At 38.3% G+C, this 18,002-nt stretch overlaps 1 protein-coding gene across 1 annotated transcript; it reads left to right on the top strand.

Moving 5' to 3' along the window:
* Window positions 1-1,140: 1,140 nt before the first annotated feature.
* SARM1 (sterile alpha and TIR motif containing 1) lies at window positions 1,141-18,002 on the top strand. The gene is made up of 10 exons (XM_072429114.1): window positions 1,141-1,431; window positions 1,817-2,323; window positions 6,461-7,079; window positions 8,020-8,232; window positions 8,318-8,409; window positions 12,594-12,829; window positions 14,767-14,869; window positions 16,140-16,329; window positions 16,675-16,796; window positions 17,085-18,002. The coding sequence occupies exons 2-10, from the start codon at window positions 1,869-1,871 to the stop codon at window positions 17,212-17,214; spliced, it is 2,160 nt and encodes a 719-aa protein (XP_072285215.1). The 5' UTR covers window positions 1,141-1,431; window positions 1,817-1,868; the 3' UTR covers window positions 17,215-18,002.

The raw sequence follows: 18,002 nt of genomic DNA, 5'->3' as shown, positions 1-18,002 counted from the left end.
TTTATTTTATAGCTTGATGGTTTGACCATAGCTTTATCTATGAACCAGTAAAAACCATATATCTCCATAGTCAGATGGTTTAACCCACCAGATTCCACTAATTGGTAGTAACAAATTAGGTAGACACATTCTTTAGGTTGCATAAAGGCTTTTCCTTACAACAGTCCAGAGGTTCTGCAAAAATAGGTCTGCAAAGTATTTTATCTGAAACTACAATACATTTTGACAATTAAACAATCCTTGTGATAATACTAGTGATGCCACCTGGCTGGCATTTCACAGGCCTGGTCAGCAAAAATTAGACAATGTCAATGTTATCCATAGGAAAAAAGAGCTGTATGTTTTTTCTCAGAAAAGGTGGCAACCCTACATATCACACATTTATAGTAGGAAGCATGGCTTTACGTCTGATACATACCTGTATGCTTTAATGCATTGGTCGCCAACCATTTGGACATCATGGACCACTAAATTTACAGCCGTGTGTCACTTAAAGGGGAAGAAACTTCCCCCATAGTGATGTCACGATACCAGACTGAGAAGGAAGAGTAGGTGGGTTGTGTCCAGAGACACAACCTGCCCACCGTCCTGAGCCTGCAATCCATACGGGGGACATGGTCCACGGCTCTGGGGGGACCCCGGCGGGGGGTCGCACCGGCCAGAGGCACGGACCACTGAAATTTTCTCAGTTGGCGACCACTTTGTTGGTTTACAGTATAGAAATCAAACTTCTAGCACCATGACTTGGCAGTCTTTATATAGCAGCATAGAAATCTGATCTATTAACAAAATGGAGATCAAACCCCTATATGGGATTCTCCAAATAAGACAAAGACAATCTGCTTCCATGTTATATTCTACACCCATCTCCATACTGGTAATGCCTAGGAAGAAATAATTGCAGCCCTGTAAGCATTTTGAGTATATAATAACAAGGCTGTGAAGTGTTGGATGAATAGCACAGACGCTCTTTATTGCCTAGTCTGTATGTTAGTAATGACAAAGCCCTGGAGAATGCCCCTGTCATCTCTTTGTTCTTATATATTCATTCCCAGTAAACATCCCCATGTCTGCAGCATGCATTTATAACACAGCTGATTGGATGGGACCAGCGGCTCCCCACACCTCCTAGCTCTGCTGTATAGCTGTAGCTGGGAAATAAAGAAGAAAAGGATGTTGTTGCCCGGGAGACGGAATCTGACTGTTGCCAGGAGGCTGAGCAGAGGATGCTTGACGTCACTCTGCGGCTGTCCATCTGAGATGCTGGGAACACAAGACAAGGGAAGGAGAGAGACAGGTACAGGAGAGAGCACAGGAGACTCCAAGGCTGCAACACCAGACACAAAGCGGCCATTAAAGCCTTTCCTAGATATATCCACGTCATTGCATTTTATTCAACATGACAACGCTTTTATGAAACTGCAGTTTCAGGTGAGACTGGGATGGATTGCATGCTGTTATCCCACAGACCATTAGCATTAAAGCCAGTGAAAGTCCTTCACAAGTTTATATAGCCTGGTATTGGTTCCAGGTTTCATTTGAGCATTCCTGTTTAAAATGTGATTGTAGTATCAGTTACTTGTACACAATTATCATTTCTTCTATCTTTTTGTATCTGTAACTTAGTAATATTGTAGTAATATACACCAACCCTTTATATTTTAATCATGTGTCATGACAAAGCATATTTTTGTGTAACCTTTTGCATCTTATTGCTCTGAATGTTTTTTTGTATTTGCTTATTGTTCTAATTATTGCATGTTGTCTGGTTATTGTACAATGGTAATGACTCATCTACATGGATGTTTTGTTGTAGGCTGGATTGTTAAAAATAGTTCTATGACTTCAGCAATGCTCTAGGAAGCTCCATGGTCCTCACCCTCCTCATCTCAGCCTATAAACTCTGCAGGTACATCAACATGTTTAACCACGAGCGCCTTATTGTGCCGGCCTATGTAAACAATATGTGCTGGTGGCAGACTTCTGGAGGAGCAAGCAAAAGCCATGAGGTGTCCCCAGGAGCTACGGTAGATGTCCAGATGGCTTTGGACAGGGTTCTTCCTGATCTCCATGTAGCTATTTCTAGGCTTAAGCAAGCCATGTGTGAAAAGAGCATTTGTGACACCATCACAGAGATTTTTCAAATGGTGGAAGAAGCATGGGTGATGCCAGCAGTGGGAAGAGAGGTCGCCCAGGGCTTGTGTGAAACTATCAGACTGGAGGGTGCACTAGATCTGCTTCTGGGTTTTCTCCAATCAACAGAAAAGGAGGTGCAATACAAGGCATGTCAACTCCTGGAGCAAATCTTGGTGGCAGAAAATAGGTAATAACTTCTAATTACTCTACTGAACATCACATTATATAGATGGAGCAACCACTAAGGGAGTTAGAATAAGGTAGGCAGCTACTTTACAACCTAAACTATAACATTATTTGGACCAGACTTTGTTCAAATCCTTTGGGAAAAAAGCAAATCAGAAATAATGTCAATATCTTTCAAATAAAAATGCAAAATATTGTAATTTTGTTTTATGTTAAAGTAGGACTCTGTAAAAAAAGAAAATGAGAGTGTGAGTAAGAAATTGTGTGTTCCTTCTATCTCTTACAATGCACCCAGAAGCTACAATCTATTAGTCTCAGTAGTTTGCAGCTTTGAAGATTTGTGTGTATTGTATACATTATTAATTAAAATAATATAAATTATTAATAATGAACTGATGTTAAATGTGTTGATGTTGATCGTTAGAAGACCTAACCTAATCCCCGTTAAAGTTAAAAAAAAAAAGTAAAATATTCCTATATAACAATTTTGTAAAAGTAAAGTAATACTTTGAACCCTTTTTGGACACCAGAAATAATTCCTACACACACCTCTCCTATGTATAAAGAGGGAATAGTAATCATTTTCCCAATTACCCACCCTTAAGATGGGCAGGAAATGTACAGGTCACAAACATTCAGGCCCTTTAGTTAGAAATTGGTTTGTCGTTCATCAGGCAGATCAGAGGAGCTCCTCTAAAGCCTCATTGCAAGTCTGGCTTATTTTATTTATTTCTCTAGCAAGGTCTGTGCAAATCAACAGTTATAATGGCTTCTTTGCCATCTGGCAAAATGCATGGCTTTGTAAGTCTTGGTTTTAACCTAATTAGTCCAAAATGTTACATCATTGACCATTTAGCAGCTTTATATTATTTGATTCAATACTAAGCCCTTTGGACATTTTACGATTTGTTTTAGGTAAAAAAATGTGCAGTTCCTGGCTTTTGTGAATGTTATAGAAAGGAAAAATAACCTTGATGTCTCCGTTTGCTAAATATAAATATCTATGTACCATACACCATCAGATTGAACATGTTCACTTCCAATTTGTGGGCTGATTCATTACATTACATTTCTCCTGTAACCTTGAAGCCAAAGATAAATTCCTAGACCCCACTGTTTCCCAACTTTGCTGTAGAAATCTATAGTTATAAGCACACGTTGGTCAATCCTGATAAAACTGAGACTACCGACAGCTAGATTTATCACATTATCACATTTACCTTGTGTACAGCCTTTAACCAGTTAGATTGGCTCATGTATGAGGATGTTTTGCTGTCTGAATCTAAGCCCAGTTTGTTTTACAATCCTTTCCCTGCAATGTTCTACAAATAGACAGATATAATATCTTAGCACTTTGCTTTATGTGGTAAAAACAATTTCAGAGTGCTCCACAAGAAGATATAACTGCAGATAGCATCAATTCAGACCAGCTCAGGGTACTACACTGTTGTCATTTCCATTCACTGGAATAAAGCTTAATGCACTCACTTAGTGCTTTAGAGGTTTCTTCTGTTTCCCACAGACTATTCTCAGGATTGGCATATTTGGCACTGGTTTGTTTTTATGTCTGTTAAATTGACGTTATTATTTGTACCGTTTCAGTGTTTTCCTAATGCCAAGTTAATCCAAAACTTATTTAGAATTGAAGGGACACTGATAGCTTACAGACCCCAATAGCTGCTGATGTGCTGTATATTCTGTGCAGCAAAATGTCCTCAATTCTTTTGCCACAATAAATGTCCAATGTGTCTGTGGCCTGAGAAAACTTGTAATTAAATCTCCATGTTTAAAGTGTGAGTCATCATGGGTAAATATAGATCACAAAAAGTGTAGAAATACCAACAAATTATTCATTACAGCAAATATGTTCTGGTTTGTTTGATCTGTGAGTGTTTGGAGGTGCAAAAGCATCCTATTATTGAGTTTACTACCACAAAACCTGGTAAGAATTCCAGAACTGGACAGAAGTCTAGCTGGACCTACATTTTTACTGGAATGCTATTTGGCCGCCTGTACAATAGTAAATGAGTTATGCGTTTTATGTACTTTGTGCAGCATTACGGGATACAATGAGGAGTCAGACCATTGCTTTCTTAGTCAACATAGCAGTCCAGGTCTTCTGTCCCCCTAATTTTGCTTCGAGTTTTCATATATTATTGAATGCAAATAATGTTTTATTGAGTGAATTGAGCCTATTGTGTAGACTTGTGTAGATTTATAATAACAATGGAAATATGAAACTCATACTCAAAAGTAAGCTAACAAGAAAAAAATGTAACTTACGATACATTCTACAGGTAAATGTTTAAGCAATACATTTCTTTAAATACATTAATTATATAATATTCTGATCAGAAAACAAAAACACCTATACTCCGACCTGAGAAAGTATAGAGCTTGCCATTGTTGACCTGTCAGTACTTAGTTATCCTGATTTAAAGACTTTAGTACTACACACCACAAAGATATCCACATATCCCAACTCGACCAAAATGTGAAATATCCTTTTCCATGCATTTTTTCAATAAATGAACATGCCTGAATGACAATCATCCAATAAACCTGTATGCAAAGTGAAGAATTTTTTTGTACTAAAAGCAAAGTAAACAGAGCTCAGAATTTGCAAACACGGTTTATTATGGCGTAACCAGCAGTATTGATTTGTTATTGTATCTTGGGATGCAGCACGTTCAAAGGTACAGTGTGTGCTGGACTTTCAGACAGACAGACTCACTTCTTCCTCAACGACAGTGAAAGTATATATTCCAGAGTGCTGCCGGGCTACAAGATATCTCTAACTAAAAGGCTTATTTTAGAAGTAATAAAAGATTTTTTTCTAATTATCCTGTTCTCAACATTATTCCTGTGTTTATTGATAGAACTCTGTGTTCTCAGTTGACACACAACATAACAGACATTAAAGTAAAGCAGCGCATTGGTGTGAAGCCGGCACTTACTATGTGTAATGTAATCTAAACAAATAGAACATCTCCCCTAAGTGACTGGATATTTTAAGTACACACAGGTCTTTTTCAATAAACTGCATTTTATTTTGTGCATCAAACTCAATGCTTTTACCCCTATGAGCAATAAATTGTTATTTGTTTACTCCAATGCATTCGTATAATGGAGAAGTAAAATCAAACTCCTAAGAGGAGTCATTTGGCTAAGCTTTTCCTATCCTCCAACCTATATGATTTCAGACAGTCAGTTGTTTGGATCAAAAAACAAAAACACATTTTATAAGATTCTGGATGTCTTATTTTTTCTTTAGCAAGGCCTGTAGACGTATTGTATGTTTTTTTTCACTGTACCCACTGTAATCTGTCTGTTTATAACAGTTTGTGATCTCCATTGGTTGCATGAATGCATTACAACATGAAAAGCATCATTTATAGTCCTAGGCAGTGAAGACACAGATTCAAATAACTATTCTGATTTCCAGATACACTGCAAAAACAAAATTAGCGGGACTTAAACAGTGCAATATTTGAACTGGCCTGGGTACTTTAACAGATAACAGATATGCTTTAACTATTTTGTTTATAACACATACAGGTAGTCCCCGGGTTACATACAAGAGAGGGACTGTAGGTTTGTTCTTAAGTTGAATTGGTATGTAAGTCGGAACAGATACATTATTTTAATAAATGCAATTAGGACAGATGTTTGTCTCAACATATTATTAGGCAGCGTGGTGCCAGTTACTGTATAAAATCCTCACTGTGAGTTAATCACAAACAAAAAAAAAAAAAACTTTATGGAGCCTAGACATTCATTTACTTCTGGAGCAAGCTGTGCTTTGATAAGAAAAAAGAAACAACTGCAGAGTTTGTCTTGGTCGTTAAAGAGTTACAAGAGGCTGCAGAAAGAGCTCAGTGATTAAGATCAACCACAACCTCAGCTCTGTCGTTGGTATCTAGAAGGCGTTTGTATGCCGGATGTCCTTAACCCGGGGACTACCTGTATACTATATCTTTACACTGAGTTTGCTAGTGATGAGCGAGAAGAGTGGATGTAGAATCTGTGTAAAATGTATTTGAATAGACTAGCTAATTTCTGTACATTGGGTGTACAATTACCCAACAGCACTTTTTGTATCTGTGATATTCTCTCATGCTTTGCTATTTATCTACAGGGATCGAGTTGCACGTGTAGGCCTGGGAGTGATCTTAAACCTTGCTAAAGAAAAAGATGACCCAAGACTTGCTAGAAGGCTCTCGGGTGTCCTGGAACACATGTTCAAACACTCCGAAGAGACCTGCAAACAGCTGATTTGCGATGGCGGTCTTGACACAATTCTTTTCTGGTGCCGCTGGACAGACCCAATTGTTTTAAGGCATTGTGCTATGGCCCTAGCATACTGTGCCATGTATGGTGGACCTTCTAACCAACGCCTAATGATTGAGAGGAAAACAGCTGAGTGGTTGTTTCCATTAGTCTTTTCCAAAGAAGATGACCAGATTCGATTTCATGCTTGCCTTGCAGTCACTGTATTGGCAACTAACAAAGAAATTGAAAAGGAAGTGGAAAGATCAGGCACCCTGGCACTGGTTGAACCCTTTATCTCTTCTCTGGACCCTCAGGAATATGCCCGTTCTCTTTTAAATACCAGTGACAACACACAGGGAAGGACAGCTGGGGACCTACAACGTCTTGTGCCACTGCTGGACAGTTCCCGGTTAGAAGCCCAATGTATTGCTGTTTTCTACTTGTGTGTAGAAGCTGCCATTAAGTTCGAACACAAGAATACAAAGGTGAGGCTAAATAGTGTCTCTACTACTGAATATTGATCCGTTACCAGATTGTATATCACATAATGCTAAACATAAGTGCTAAACCAGCATTTATGGACCAACATGCATTAGGGCTAGTATATCTCCAATACATTCTTAGATGTATAATAAGGAAAAATAGATATTCATTCAAGCAGTGCCTGCAGATAAAAGTGATGCTAAAACATCAATAGATGTAAGTATGTACTGTAGAAGTTAATCCTTGGCTTCCTAAGCCAGTATTGCCCTTCTCAGCATAATTTATTTCTCAAAGGCATTTTGCATACTTCGCACCAGTGTCAGAAATGTATTGGACACACCTCCATGGAAAACTTTTTAAGTTACAATATTATTTTTATAAAGTTTGATGAAAATAATATAACAAAATTTTGGTAAACTACTAGGCATCTGATGTAAACTACCAGCAGATTTTCTAAGCTATTGGAAGTCAACTAAAATCTGACACTGCCCTCTTTGTTATATTAGTTGAGAATGAGAAGTGTCCAAAGTTTGTGCAGAGATACCTTTAAGTATGAATGTTAAAACTCTTCCTCCAGAGTTCCCCCTTGGTATTTGCAATGATCCTAAGTGAAATGTTTTGCACCAAATTCACTGTATGGAAAATGTCTGATCATATTACCTCCTAAACACCTTATCTCAAGGTAAAATTGTTTTATTTCAGCTAATCTTTCCTCATAGCTGAGCTCCTCCATGACTCTGATTGTTCTTATCTGCACTTTCTACAGTTCTATGATATATTTTTATGAGCTGGTGCCCAAAACTGAATCTGCACCTTGGCAATGTATACTACTATTAAGTCTATGATCTATCTGAACAACCAAATCCTTCTTGATTATTTGTGTAGAACAACCTTAACTTTACTGATTCTGCTTTGTAAATTCAGTCTTGTTTGCTACTCTAGATATTCGATGAAATTGGAGCTACACAAAGCCTTCGGCGAATTGTTTGTTACTCAGTAGACTGTACAGTTTCTGCCTTGGCTAAAAAAGCCTTGCGTATGATGGGAGAGGAGGTCCCGTCCCGCATTGCACGTTCAGTTCCCAACTGGAAACCTCTAGAAGTTCAAAACTGGTTGCAGCAGATTGGTTTTGACAAGTTTTCCAAGGCATTTAAGGTAAGTTAAGAGAAAATTACATAGATGTCTCTGCGGTCTGTATGTCTTTATTTATCTCCATTTAACACTGTGCTGGTTATAACAGGAATATCAGATTGATGGTGACCTTCTGCTGAGGCTGAACGAGAGTGATTTAAAGGAAGATTTGGGTTTGACCTCCAGTATTGTTCGAAAGAGGTCAGTGCGTGCTTCATAAAAAAACATAGCAGTATGAAATATGATAATTATTTACAGTATATCTGATCTGTAAAATTATCTCTGTGTGATAATATACATTGATAGGTCAAACATTTATTGATCTTTTGTTTATCTTTCATTTACACCATTGCCTACAAACAATTCATTATTTATTAATGGAATGGAAGAATAAGGCATGTGTTCCCCATTTTATTGCTATTTTGGCTCCTAACCACCAATCAGAGTCCAGTGTACAAGGAAACTGTAGCTGCTCATCTTCCAAATGAAACACGCAGAGAGCAAAAATAGGTTATAACCCTTCCCTGCTCTATATACTGTGTTTCCCCGAAAGTAGGACCTACCCCGAAAGTAAGACCTATCACTATTGTCTCAACCTGCCCTAATATAAGACCTACCCCGAAAATAAGACCTAGGGGGAAAAAGAAAAAAAAAATATTACTTACCGAGTTCTTTCCCTGTGAAGGCAGCGGGAGTGCACACTCTGGAGCCGCACAAGCCGATGCTTTCCTTTTAGTTCCGGCTCCTGTCACAGGCGGAGTGATACTACATGCACTTCGCCTGTCAGAAGCCAGAACTCGGGATCGCGTCTTCCGATAAGGTAAGTTTTTATTTTATTTTAACCATCACCAAACTTACCCTTAGGCTGCGTACACACATTTGACTTTTTGTGTCGTTGGACTTTCCAACTCTCACAATTCTTTCCAACGACAAATGACTGAAACGTATCTTCTCTATGGAGAGGGGATGAGAGATAATGAGCAAGCCGCACTCTCCCATTCACTTGTATTACAGTCGTTATAGATCCGCTAGGATGGATCACTGAAGCCCCGAAGCGATAATCTGACAGATATGCATTGCCTTAGACTCCAATATTTGACACTTCCTTAAAAGTTTTTTGTGCACTGGTCCTCATGTTTTAGTCCTATGTTGCCTGTAGCATCCAAAGCCTTCCATTTTCTAACCCGCTCTAGAAAATGACCGCTGGAATTTAAAGGCAAATGGTGACAACTCTCCTTATCTCTAATTTTTAATCAATGGCATAGAGTGATCAGAAGGGGACAATCAATGGAACATGAGTGATCATGAGTGACTTTCAACAATAAATGTGTACTGTAGTCTTCTTCATGGAAAAATAAGACATCCCCTGAAAATAAGACCTAGTGTGTTTTTGGGAGCCAAAAAAAATATAAGACAGTGTCTTATTTTCGGGGAAACACGGTAAATAGAGGGGCATTAAATAAAAGAGGTGCAGTTTCTCCAAGTGAGGGCCTGCTGGGAGCTCTGGCAACACTCCCAAAATGAGGAGAAAATAAAAGTAAGCCTGACCTATAAAATAAATGGAAACTACTGTACGTACCTTTCTTGTGGTCTAAGTCTGCCATCTCCAGAATGCTTTGGATCTCTGGGTGCTGTGAGGTGTCCCACAAGTAACTGCATCACTACAGGTCATCGGGGCGAGCAAGAGGAACTAAAGGGCATTGGTACTACAGCAAAGTTTTACAGTGCAACAAAAATACAAATAAACAATTGCTTGAAAGTATAATGTTTTATGAGAAAAGGAATTCAAAACATATTCCTTCTCAACACATGTGCTAAGCAGTGACTGGAGTCACAGAAGCAGAATGTGTAATGTGTAATGTGTAATAATAATAATAATAATAATAATAATAAAAACTGGAGTTGCTGCAGTGGAGAAGGAGATGGCCAGGTACTGAGAGGGGGAAGAAAGTCTGCATGCCATAATGTTACATTATAAACTATAGAAACAGCACACAGTGGTCTATATCTTCTTTGGAACACAGGCTGTCGGAAAACGAAAATGTGTTCCTTGTTCTTTTTCAGTCTTGGCTTACTTTTATTTTCTCCACTTACTGACATAATTATTTTAACTTATTTTACATCACAATGCTTACTGCTTAAAAAAGGCCAATGATCTCACTTTGTGCCTTACACCTCACTGTTTGTGATTCAATTAACACCGTGGTTCTATCTAAATTGTGCAGGCCAGTACATGCCCACTGCATAATGACTCAGCCATTATGGTAATCAAATTATGTCAAATGAATAAAGTCCAACAAGTTCTTTAGCAATTTGCTGATTTAGAGCCTTGTAAGCAGACTTAGTAAATGTCACCAACATAAATTATTATTACTACTGCACAGTATTTATATAGCACTAACATATTACACAGCGCTGTACAAAGTCCATAGTCATGTCACTAGCAATCCCTCAAAGGGGCTCACAATCTAATGTCCCCACCTCAGTCATTTGTCATTATTACAGTCTAAAGCCGCATACACACGTGCAATAATAGTAATTCGTTGACTATTCCAACGACTAGCACTGCACGATGCATGAACGAGTTCTGCTCTATGCAGAGGGGAGGGGGAGAACGACGGAGCGGCACCCTGCTGAGCGCCCTCTCCATTCCTTTGCATTTGGATCGTTAGTCATCCATCAGCGGTGGATGCGCCAGGACGGTCTTTCAGACAATGGACGACTGGCGCTGTACACACGCCAGATTCTTGCTCGATATCAGCCCTGAGCCGATTATCGGACGAGAACCCTTGGACGTGTGTACGTAGCTTGAGTATAATTTTGGAGGATGGGGAACCAATTAAGCTAACTATATGTTTTGGAATGTGGGAGGAAACACACACAAACACAGGGAGAACCTGCAAACTCCATGCAGATAGTGTCCTGGCTGAGATTGAAATCTGGGGTCCAGCACTGCAAAGGCCATAGTTCTAACCTCTGAGCCACCTTGCTGCCATCAGATAATGTTTCACATAGTTATTAGATTAGTGTCTCTTTCCTAGTACGTTCAAATGTTATGTCTAAAAATGTATGTATAAAAATGTCAGGACAGTAGCAAAAAAATATCATTTTAAAGGGGCCAGCCAATTCAAAAACAATGTTTTTGTTTTTGGTAAATGCTAAAAAGTTAATTGATCAGTCTGCATAAAGATGACAATTTATTTAATATTGGAACCTGTTTTGGATAGCTAAACAGAGAGATCTCCTTGGCATATTTATTGACTATTTTCCTGTATATTCCTAAGTTTTGGGTAAACTTTTCAATCTCAGCATTTTTGTACTCCCTTAAACATTTTCGATAATTTTAAAGTGCAAAGATGTTACCAAAACAACAATGAATTGTCAGGTGGTTTATTTTCCACTAGCACCAAAAACTGAAATTTCTGGTTGAATTTGTTATTTTTCTGTTTTAAGATCTATTTTTTATGTTATGGAGAATTAGGAGGAAAAACGCTGGATGCCTGGTGATTACTATAATATCATTTTTTGTTCGACTTACCCTTTAAGTGTCTGTACTTTATTTGTTTCATGGATGTTGTAGAACTTCTTTAAAAGGTTTCTTTGATTTCTATTTTTTATATTACCATAACATAACTTAATATAAGCCCTTACCACTTAACACAAAACCATATCTTCAGGTTGATAATGAGTCCCATCGCACCCCCCTCTTACTGACTACTGACTGACCCCTTCCTAGAAAAAAAAATGAAACCCATTTTTACTTACATAGGTCAAGTTATGCTCCAGCCCCAATCTTCTCTCTTCTAGCGTTTACTTCAAATGGGTCTGTCTTTGGGTTTACATCTCTGGCTATCTGGACACTTATTATTGTCTGTCCAGTGGTGGGGTTCTGTAGCAACTCAGAAAAAGAGTGACAGCAGTGGAGAGAACAGGGTTCTCCCCAGAGGTCTTCTCGAAAGGTAATGCCACTTTTAATGGATGGCAAATATAGGTAAGTATTTCTTGCTTGACAAGGTAAAAAAAAATGTGGGATTTGTTTAAAAGGTATGGGGAGAAGAGGTGAGCAGGAGCCAGGAGGCTTTCAATCCCCTTTTACGCCTTACCCACAAAATACTTTTTCCTGCTAGTAAGCTCACTTTCCTGGAGGAAATGCCTTGCAACTGTTGCCTTTTTTCTGGATAATATTAATTGTGTATACTGTATAAGATTGTGAATGTTAGTAACTTTTGTAAGCCAATTTACCAGTTATATACTGTACATGATGAACTCCTGTTTGTGGATGTTCTTTTACTTTTTTTTATTTAATACAACTTGCAAAACTTTAAGAAGCATCTGTTCAATTTCCAAAAAAACAAAACAAAAACACATTGCTTTCTCTTTCTCAGGTTTCTACGTGACCTGGTAGAGTTGAAGACTTTTGCAAACTATTCCACATGTGATCGGAGTAATCTGGCTGACTGGCTGGGCAGTGTGGAGCCAAGATTTAGGCAGTACACCTACAATTTGGTCACGTGTGGCATTGACCGTAACTTCCTGCATCATGTGACTGAGCAACAGCTGGAGAAGGACTGTAACATTACCATCGGCTTCCATCGAGTCCGTATATTAAATGCAGCAAGAGGTAAAACTTTTAGTATTATCCACAACATTTTAACTGTAAAAGACAAAAATGATAATAACATCATAAACATTTTTCGAGTTAAGTGCAAAACCTGACTCTCTTCTCTGCAATCTAATGAATGCTGCAGGCAGACTCATCCATCCTTTCCACCACTCTTCTTCTGCTGCCTTTTTTTGTAGTTCTCTTGATTGGCTTCCATTTCACCTTAGAATCAAATTCAAGCTCCTGTGCTTTGCCTTCAAATCTCTCCACAGTTCTTGTCCCACTTACATTTCTGACCTGGTAAAAAAATATTCCCCCAGCCACTCTCTGCTTCTCCAATTACCTACTACTGACTTCCTCACTGATAACCTCATCACACGCACGGCTCCAAGACCAAGACCTTCCCCCAACTCTCTGGAATGGTCTTCCTCGTCCTATTCGGCTTGCTCCTACTTTCTGCTCATTTAAAAGAGCGCTCAAAACCCATTTTTTTCAAAATTGCCTACCCGGCTTCTTCTGTCTTTGACACCATCACTACTTCCCACCACTCCATATCTCCCCTCCTATTGTGTGTTACTTCCACCTCTTAGAATGTAAGCTCTTTGGGGCAGGGTCCTCTCCTCCTGTGTCACTGTCTGTATTCGTCTGTCATTTACAACGCTTATTTATTGTACAGAGCTGCATAATATGTTGGACCTATATAAATCCTGTTTAATTATAATATTAATAATAATAATAAAACCCCTGGACATAGTATTGTCAACAGAAATACTGGGAAGGAAAGGAGGAACTGTGGAAAATGAACTAAAAGAAAAATTTTAAAAGCATTCAGTTTGTCCATAAATAATAAATAATTGTAAAATACATTTTAAAGTTTGCAGGGGTATAATTTGCATTACCTCATTGGCATCCTATTAATTTAATCATCGATAGAGCTGTATCCCAGATCAATAGACAATATTCCTTTTGATCAGACACTCTTTTTTTCACCCACATATTATTCGGAGTGTATGTTCAGTCTCCCCTAATACTTATACAAGGCCCTTCTCCAGATATGGAACCTGAGTGACTTATCCATTCACTGAATCATTGACAGATTCTTTGAATGTGAACTAACTGGCCAGCTCTTTATTTACAGTTCCAGCTGGGAAAACTGTCATTGCAGTAGAATTTGGCAGTTTAGTACAGACAGTAAGCATGTGCTGTATCTAGTATCTATATTTCCAGACTTGTTCTGTAACGTTTTTTGGAAATGGGTTGCAGGTAGCTCATTCCCGTTTAATAAAGAGGTCTTTAAGATTTCAAGGCCTCCTACCCCTGCAAAACACCACAACCATTTTGGGAACAGGAAGTGGGGATAATCCCTTGTTCTATAACATGTATCTAACCTCCCCAGCTGATTTGGAAGCATGAGGTTTTGGTGTGTCCAGGAAGGGTGGAAAGCCACCTGGCCCACTGTTCTATAGGCCAAACAGGCTCCTTCAGTTCAGGTATGGAACATGAAGTACCCTCTTCCCCCTCGTCCCTTTTTATGGCCGACCAGGTTTTGTGCCTGGAGAAAGGGCTAGTAAATCCCATGCAAATTAGTCTCCCCTATCTCTAAAATGTTTTCCTGTCTAAAAATATGGGCTCCTGACATTGTGTTCTGTGCCATTGGAGAAAGCTGGTGCTGGAAGGGATCATCATGGAAATAAATATTTGGAAATCACAAAACTTTTCCCCCTTCATTCTTTGGTAATCCAGAATCCAGCAGACCATTATGGATAGAAGGCAGAGACACATGTTTGCTGTTAGCATTTATTTTATTTGTTATTCTCTTTCTCATTCAAAAAAAAAATCTTTTACTTTACATTATAAGACCTTTACTGCAAAGCCTTGGCTGGTAACTATAGCACTTCAGTTTGTGAGTTGTATCAGTGTGCTGTGCAATAACATGATATTCTTGCCTATGACAGAGATGCTGCACTCCCCCCTGCCATGCAGTGTGGGTAAATCAAGTTATGATGGCCCTGATGTCTTCATCAGTTACAGACGAAGCACTGGATCACAGTTGGCAAGGTATGTAACTGATATTGCTAGGATACAGTTTTCCTGAATTTTTATCTTTTATCTTGCATTTGCATTGTTTTTTTCTGTGGATGTCACAGAAGCTTAGGCTATATACATGTCAGATGATTCTTGGGCGATACAAGCCCCAGGGTTCGTCTTAGGTGACAATCTGACTGTGGCGTTCGACATCATTTATGGATCTATCCAGGCGGATCCATGAACAACAGAATATGAACAACCAAAATAGAAGTAAAGGGAGGAGAGCACAGTGGGGTGCCGCTTTCTCATTTTCCCCCCCCCCATAGAACAGAAAGGCGCTGTATGTACAACATTCATTCATTAATCTTTCAGTCTTTTGTCGTTGGAAATGATCGCAAAATCTAGTGTGTGTACGCAGCTTTAGAACCCTGGCACAGAGGTTCTTGGATCTGTCATCACCAGAGATGCTACGTACATGGATTATGTATTTGCTGGGTGTCCCTTTAATAGCTCAAAAAGCCAAAAAAAAAACCAGCATATTTTGTAATCATTGGAGACCACAAAACACTTTTCTAAATTAGTTTTCATGTTCATTTCTACTTTCAACTTTTTCAGTCACGTCAGCTTTTTGAATTATGAGGAATGTTAGTTCACAGTGTGCTTGGATGTGTCTTTAAATAAAGCACCACTGAAATACATTATTATATTCAATGGAAAGTGAAAAAGGGACAAAGTGGCACAATTAAACAGAAAGAGTCATTCAGCTACCAGTTTCTTCACAAATGCATTGAAATATGCTTTTCTTGTGTATGCTCAGTCTGAGCATCTCAGCAGTAGTTGACCATCATATTTTGATTCCGTAAGCCTTGAAAGCGACGTTCCATTGATTGAATGTCCTGGTAAAAACATTCTCTTTGCTCGCCCCTCACCATACCAAAATTTTCTGGAAAGAGCTCCAGATTTCAATGACATGGGACAGTCCCATTTCTGATATGAATCAAGCAGATTTGGAACTTTTTTTTATTGTATGCAGGAGACTTATGGCTCTCCAGAAAGTGACTTAAATGTCTCTCAATCTTCTAACTCGGCTGGTGTGAGGGTTTGTTTAAACCTTCATCATGTACAACAGACTTGATCTGTGGACCTATAAATATCTCCACTACAAAACCCACATAAAACTATCACTGATGAAAATGGCCTATGTAATTTTTTGGGGGCAGGGACCCAATATTTCTTTGTATTTTTAGAAGTATCGTAAATATTTGTTTAAGCAATACTTAAACTCTCTGTATTCTTCCAGCCTCCTGAAGGTACATTTATATCTACATGGCTTCAGTGCATTTATTGATGTGGAAAAGCTGGAGGCAGGGAAGTTTGAGGACAAACTAATTCAGAGTGTGATCAGCGCAAGAAACTTTGTATTGGTTCTTTCCAATGGGTCTTTGGACAAGTGCATGGGTGACATTGACTGCAAAGACTGGGTACATAAGGTAAATGAATGCATTTATTTCAATATTTAATATACAATGCTGCATAATATGTTGGCTCTATTTAAAAACTGTTTATTAATAATAATAATAATAATAATAATCTGAATAATGAATAGCTGGGAACATTTTATCATTATATTGGAACTTCACACACATTCTTTTTAAAGGCTTTGAACTTCTCTAAGGCTTTCATTGCCATCTGTGTTCCGATTTCAGAAATTTGACCTTACTTTCTGTCTCATTGGCAATGTGAATCCTAAAACAGGATTATAGTAACAATACAAATACTTTTTGATTGATTTCTATGTGTGTCTGATATCTGTCACTGGTTTCTGCTCTATGCAGGAGATTGTCACTGCATTAAACTGCGGCAAGAACATTGTACCAGTTACTGATCACTTTGAGTGGCCAGATCCGATGAGTCTTCCTGAGGACATGAGAGCAGTATTAAAATTCAATGGCATCAAGTAAGTTTTAATTTTTACAGCATCTAATAAAAGTTGAATGTATTCAGTTAACAGCACACAGATATCACAAAACAGGGTTTCATGGCCAGTAACAGATGTCAGTCTCAAAATTGTGATTCCATATATGAAGCAATATGAGTAACAGTTTTAAACCAATCTGATTTTTTTTGTAATTGGAAGTCATAAAGCAAAACACTGAGTGTTAGAAGATTTTATGTTGACATGGCATTGTTATGTTTATTCTATGTTCATAATTCAATTCAACATGTCATGTTATCACATTACCAGATGGTCACATGAATACCAGGATGCAACCGTTGAAAAGATTATTCGCTTCTTGCAAGGTCGCTCCTCTCGGGATTCCTCTGTTGGCTCTGAGAACAGTCTAGATGGAACTCCACCTTTAGGTGATAACTAGAACATATAATGGGAAACCAAACTCCTGACAAGTGATACCTATGAGATGTTTCTGTCCCTGTTTAAACACCTGCCCTAACTGTGCTGTGCTCTGGGGTAATTCCTACTTTTTCCACTTTTCCTGCATGTTCTTTGGCTTCAACACCTTCAAATCTCTCAGGAGAACCAAAAGAACGATTGCATTGAGAAGCATTGATGCACTAGGGGTACATGGATTATACTATCAAAGATCAGATTTTCCTAAACACCGGCAACCTAAAAACAGGATTAATCTTGAAATGCATTTTCCTCTTAAGCCTAATTCCTTCTCCCAGGCAGAACCTTTAGAAGTCTGAGAAGTACTGGCTGTTATCAGGATCTTACCCAAACACTTTGTAGCATTTCACAGACAACTGCCAAACAGTTATTAAATCAGGATGTGCAGATCATTTCCCGGTAGTGCTACTAATGTCAGAAATTATTTAAAAACTGGAACAAAATAAGGGACCTATACAGCACTATCGAGAAGATGATAGGATCTCCAGCTCTCCATAATACACGCCTTGCCTTTCAGTCTTTATATATTAAACTGCACTGAGCAAAATATATATATGAACATTCCTATTATGAATCTTGTAGACTTACCAATATAGTAAAAAGGAAAAAAATGTATATAATCAAAGACATTTAACACTCAATGGTGTTTCTTTACCAAATAGTAAAGTTCAGAGTTAAAATACACAATTACTTTTCTAAAGCTATGTACACACGTGCAATAATTGTCGTTGGTTAATAAAAAAAAAAAAAAAA

Source organism: Pyxicephalus adspersus, chromosome 1 (assembly GCF_032062135.1).
Source record: "Pyxicephalus adspersus chromosome 1, UCB_Pads_2.0, whole genome shotgun sequence".
Lineage (NCBI taxonomy): Eukaryota > Metazoa > Chordata > Amphibia > Anura > Pyxicephalidae > Pyxicephalus > Pyxicephalus adspersus.
This window is presented reverse-complemented; position numbering and strand designations above follow the sequence as displayed.

Bases quoted from the DNA above. Each gene is read 5' to 3' on its own strand.
- SARM1 (XM_072429114.1), top strand. From the start codon at position 1,869: ATGGTCCTCACCCTCCTCATCTCAGCCTATAAACTCTGCAGGTACATC. The intron at 14,870-16,139 runs GTATGTAACTGA...GTATTCTTCCAG, and splicing joins ACTGGATCACAGTTGGCAAG to CCTCCTGAAGGTACATTTAT. The intron at 16,797-17,084 runs GTAAGTTTTAAT...TCACATTACCAG, and splicing joins TTAAAATTCAATGGCATCAA to ATGGTCACATGAATACCAGG.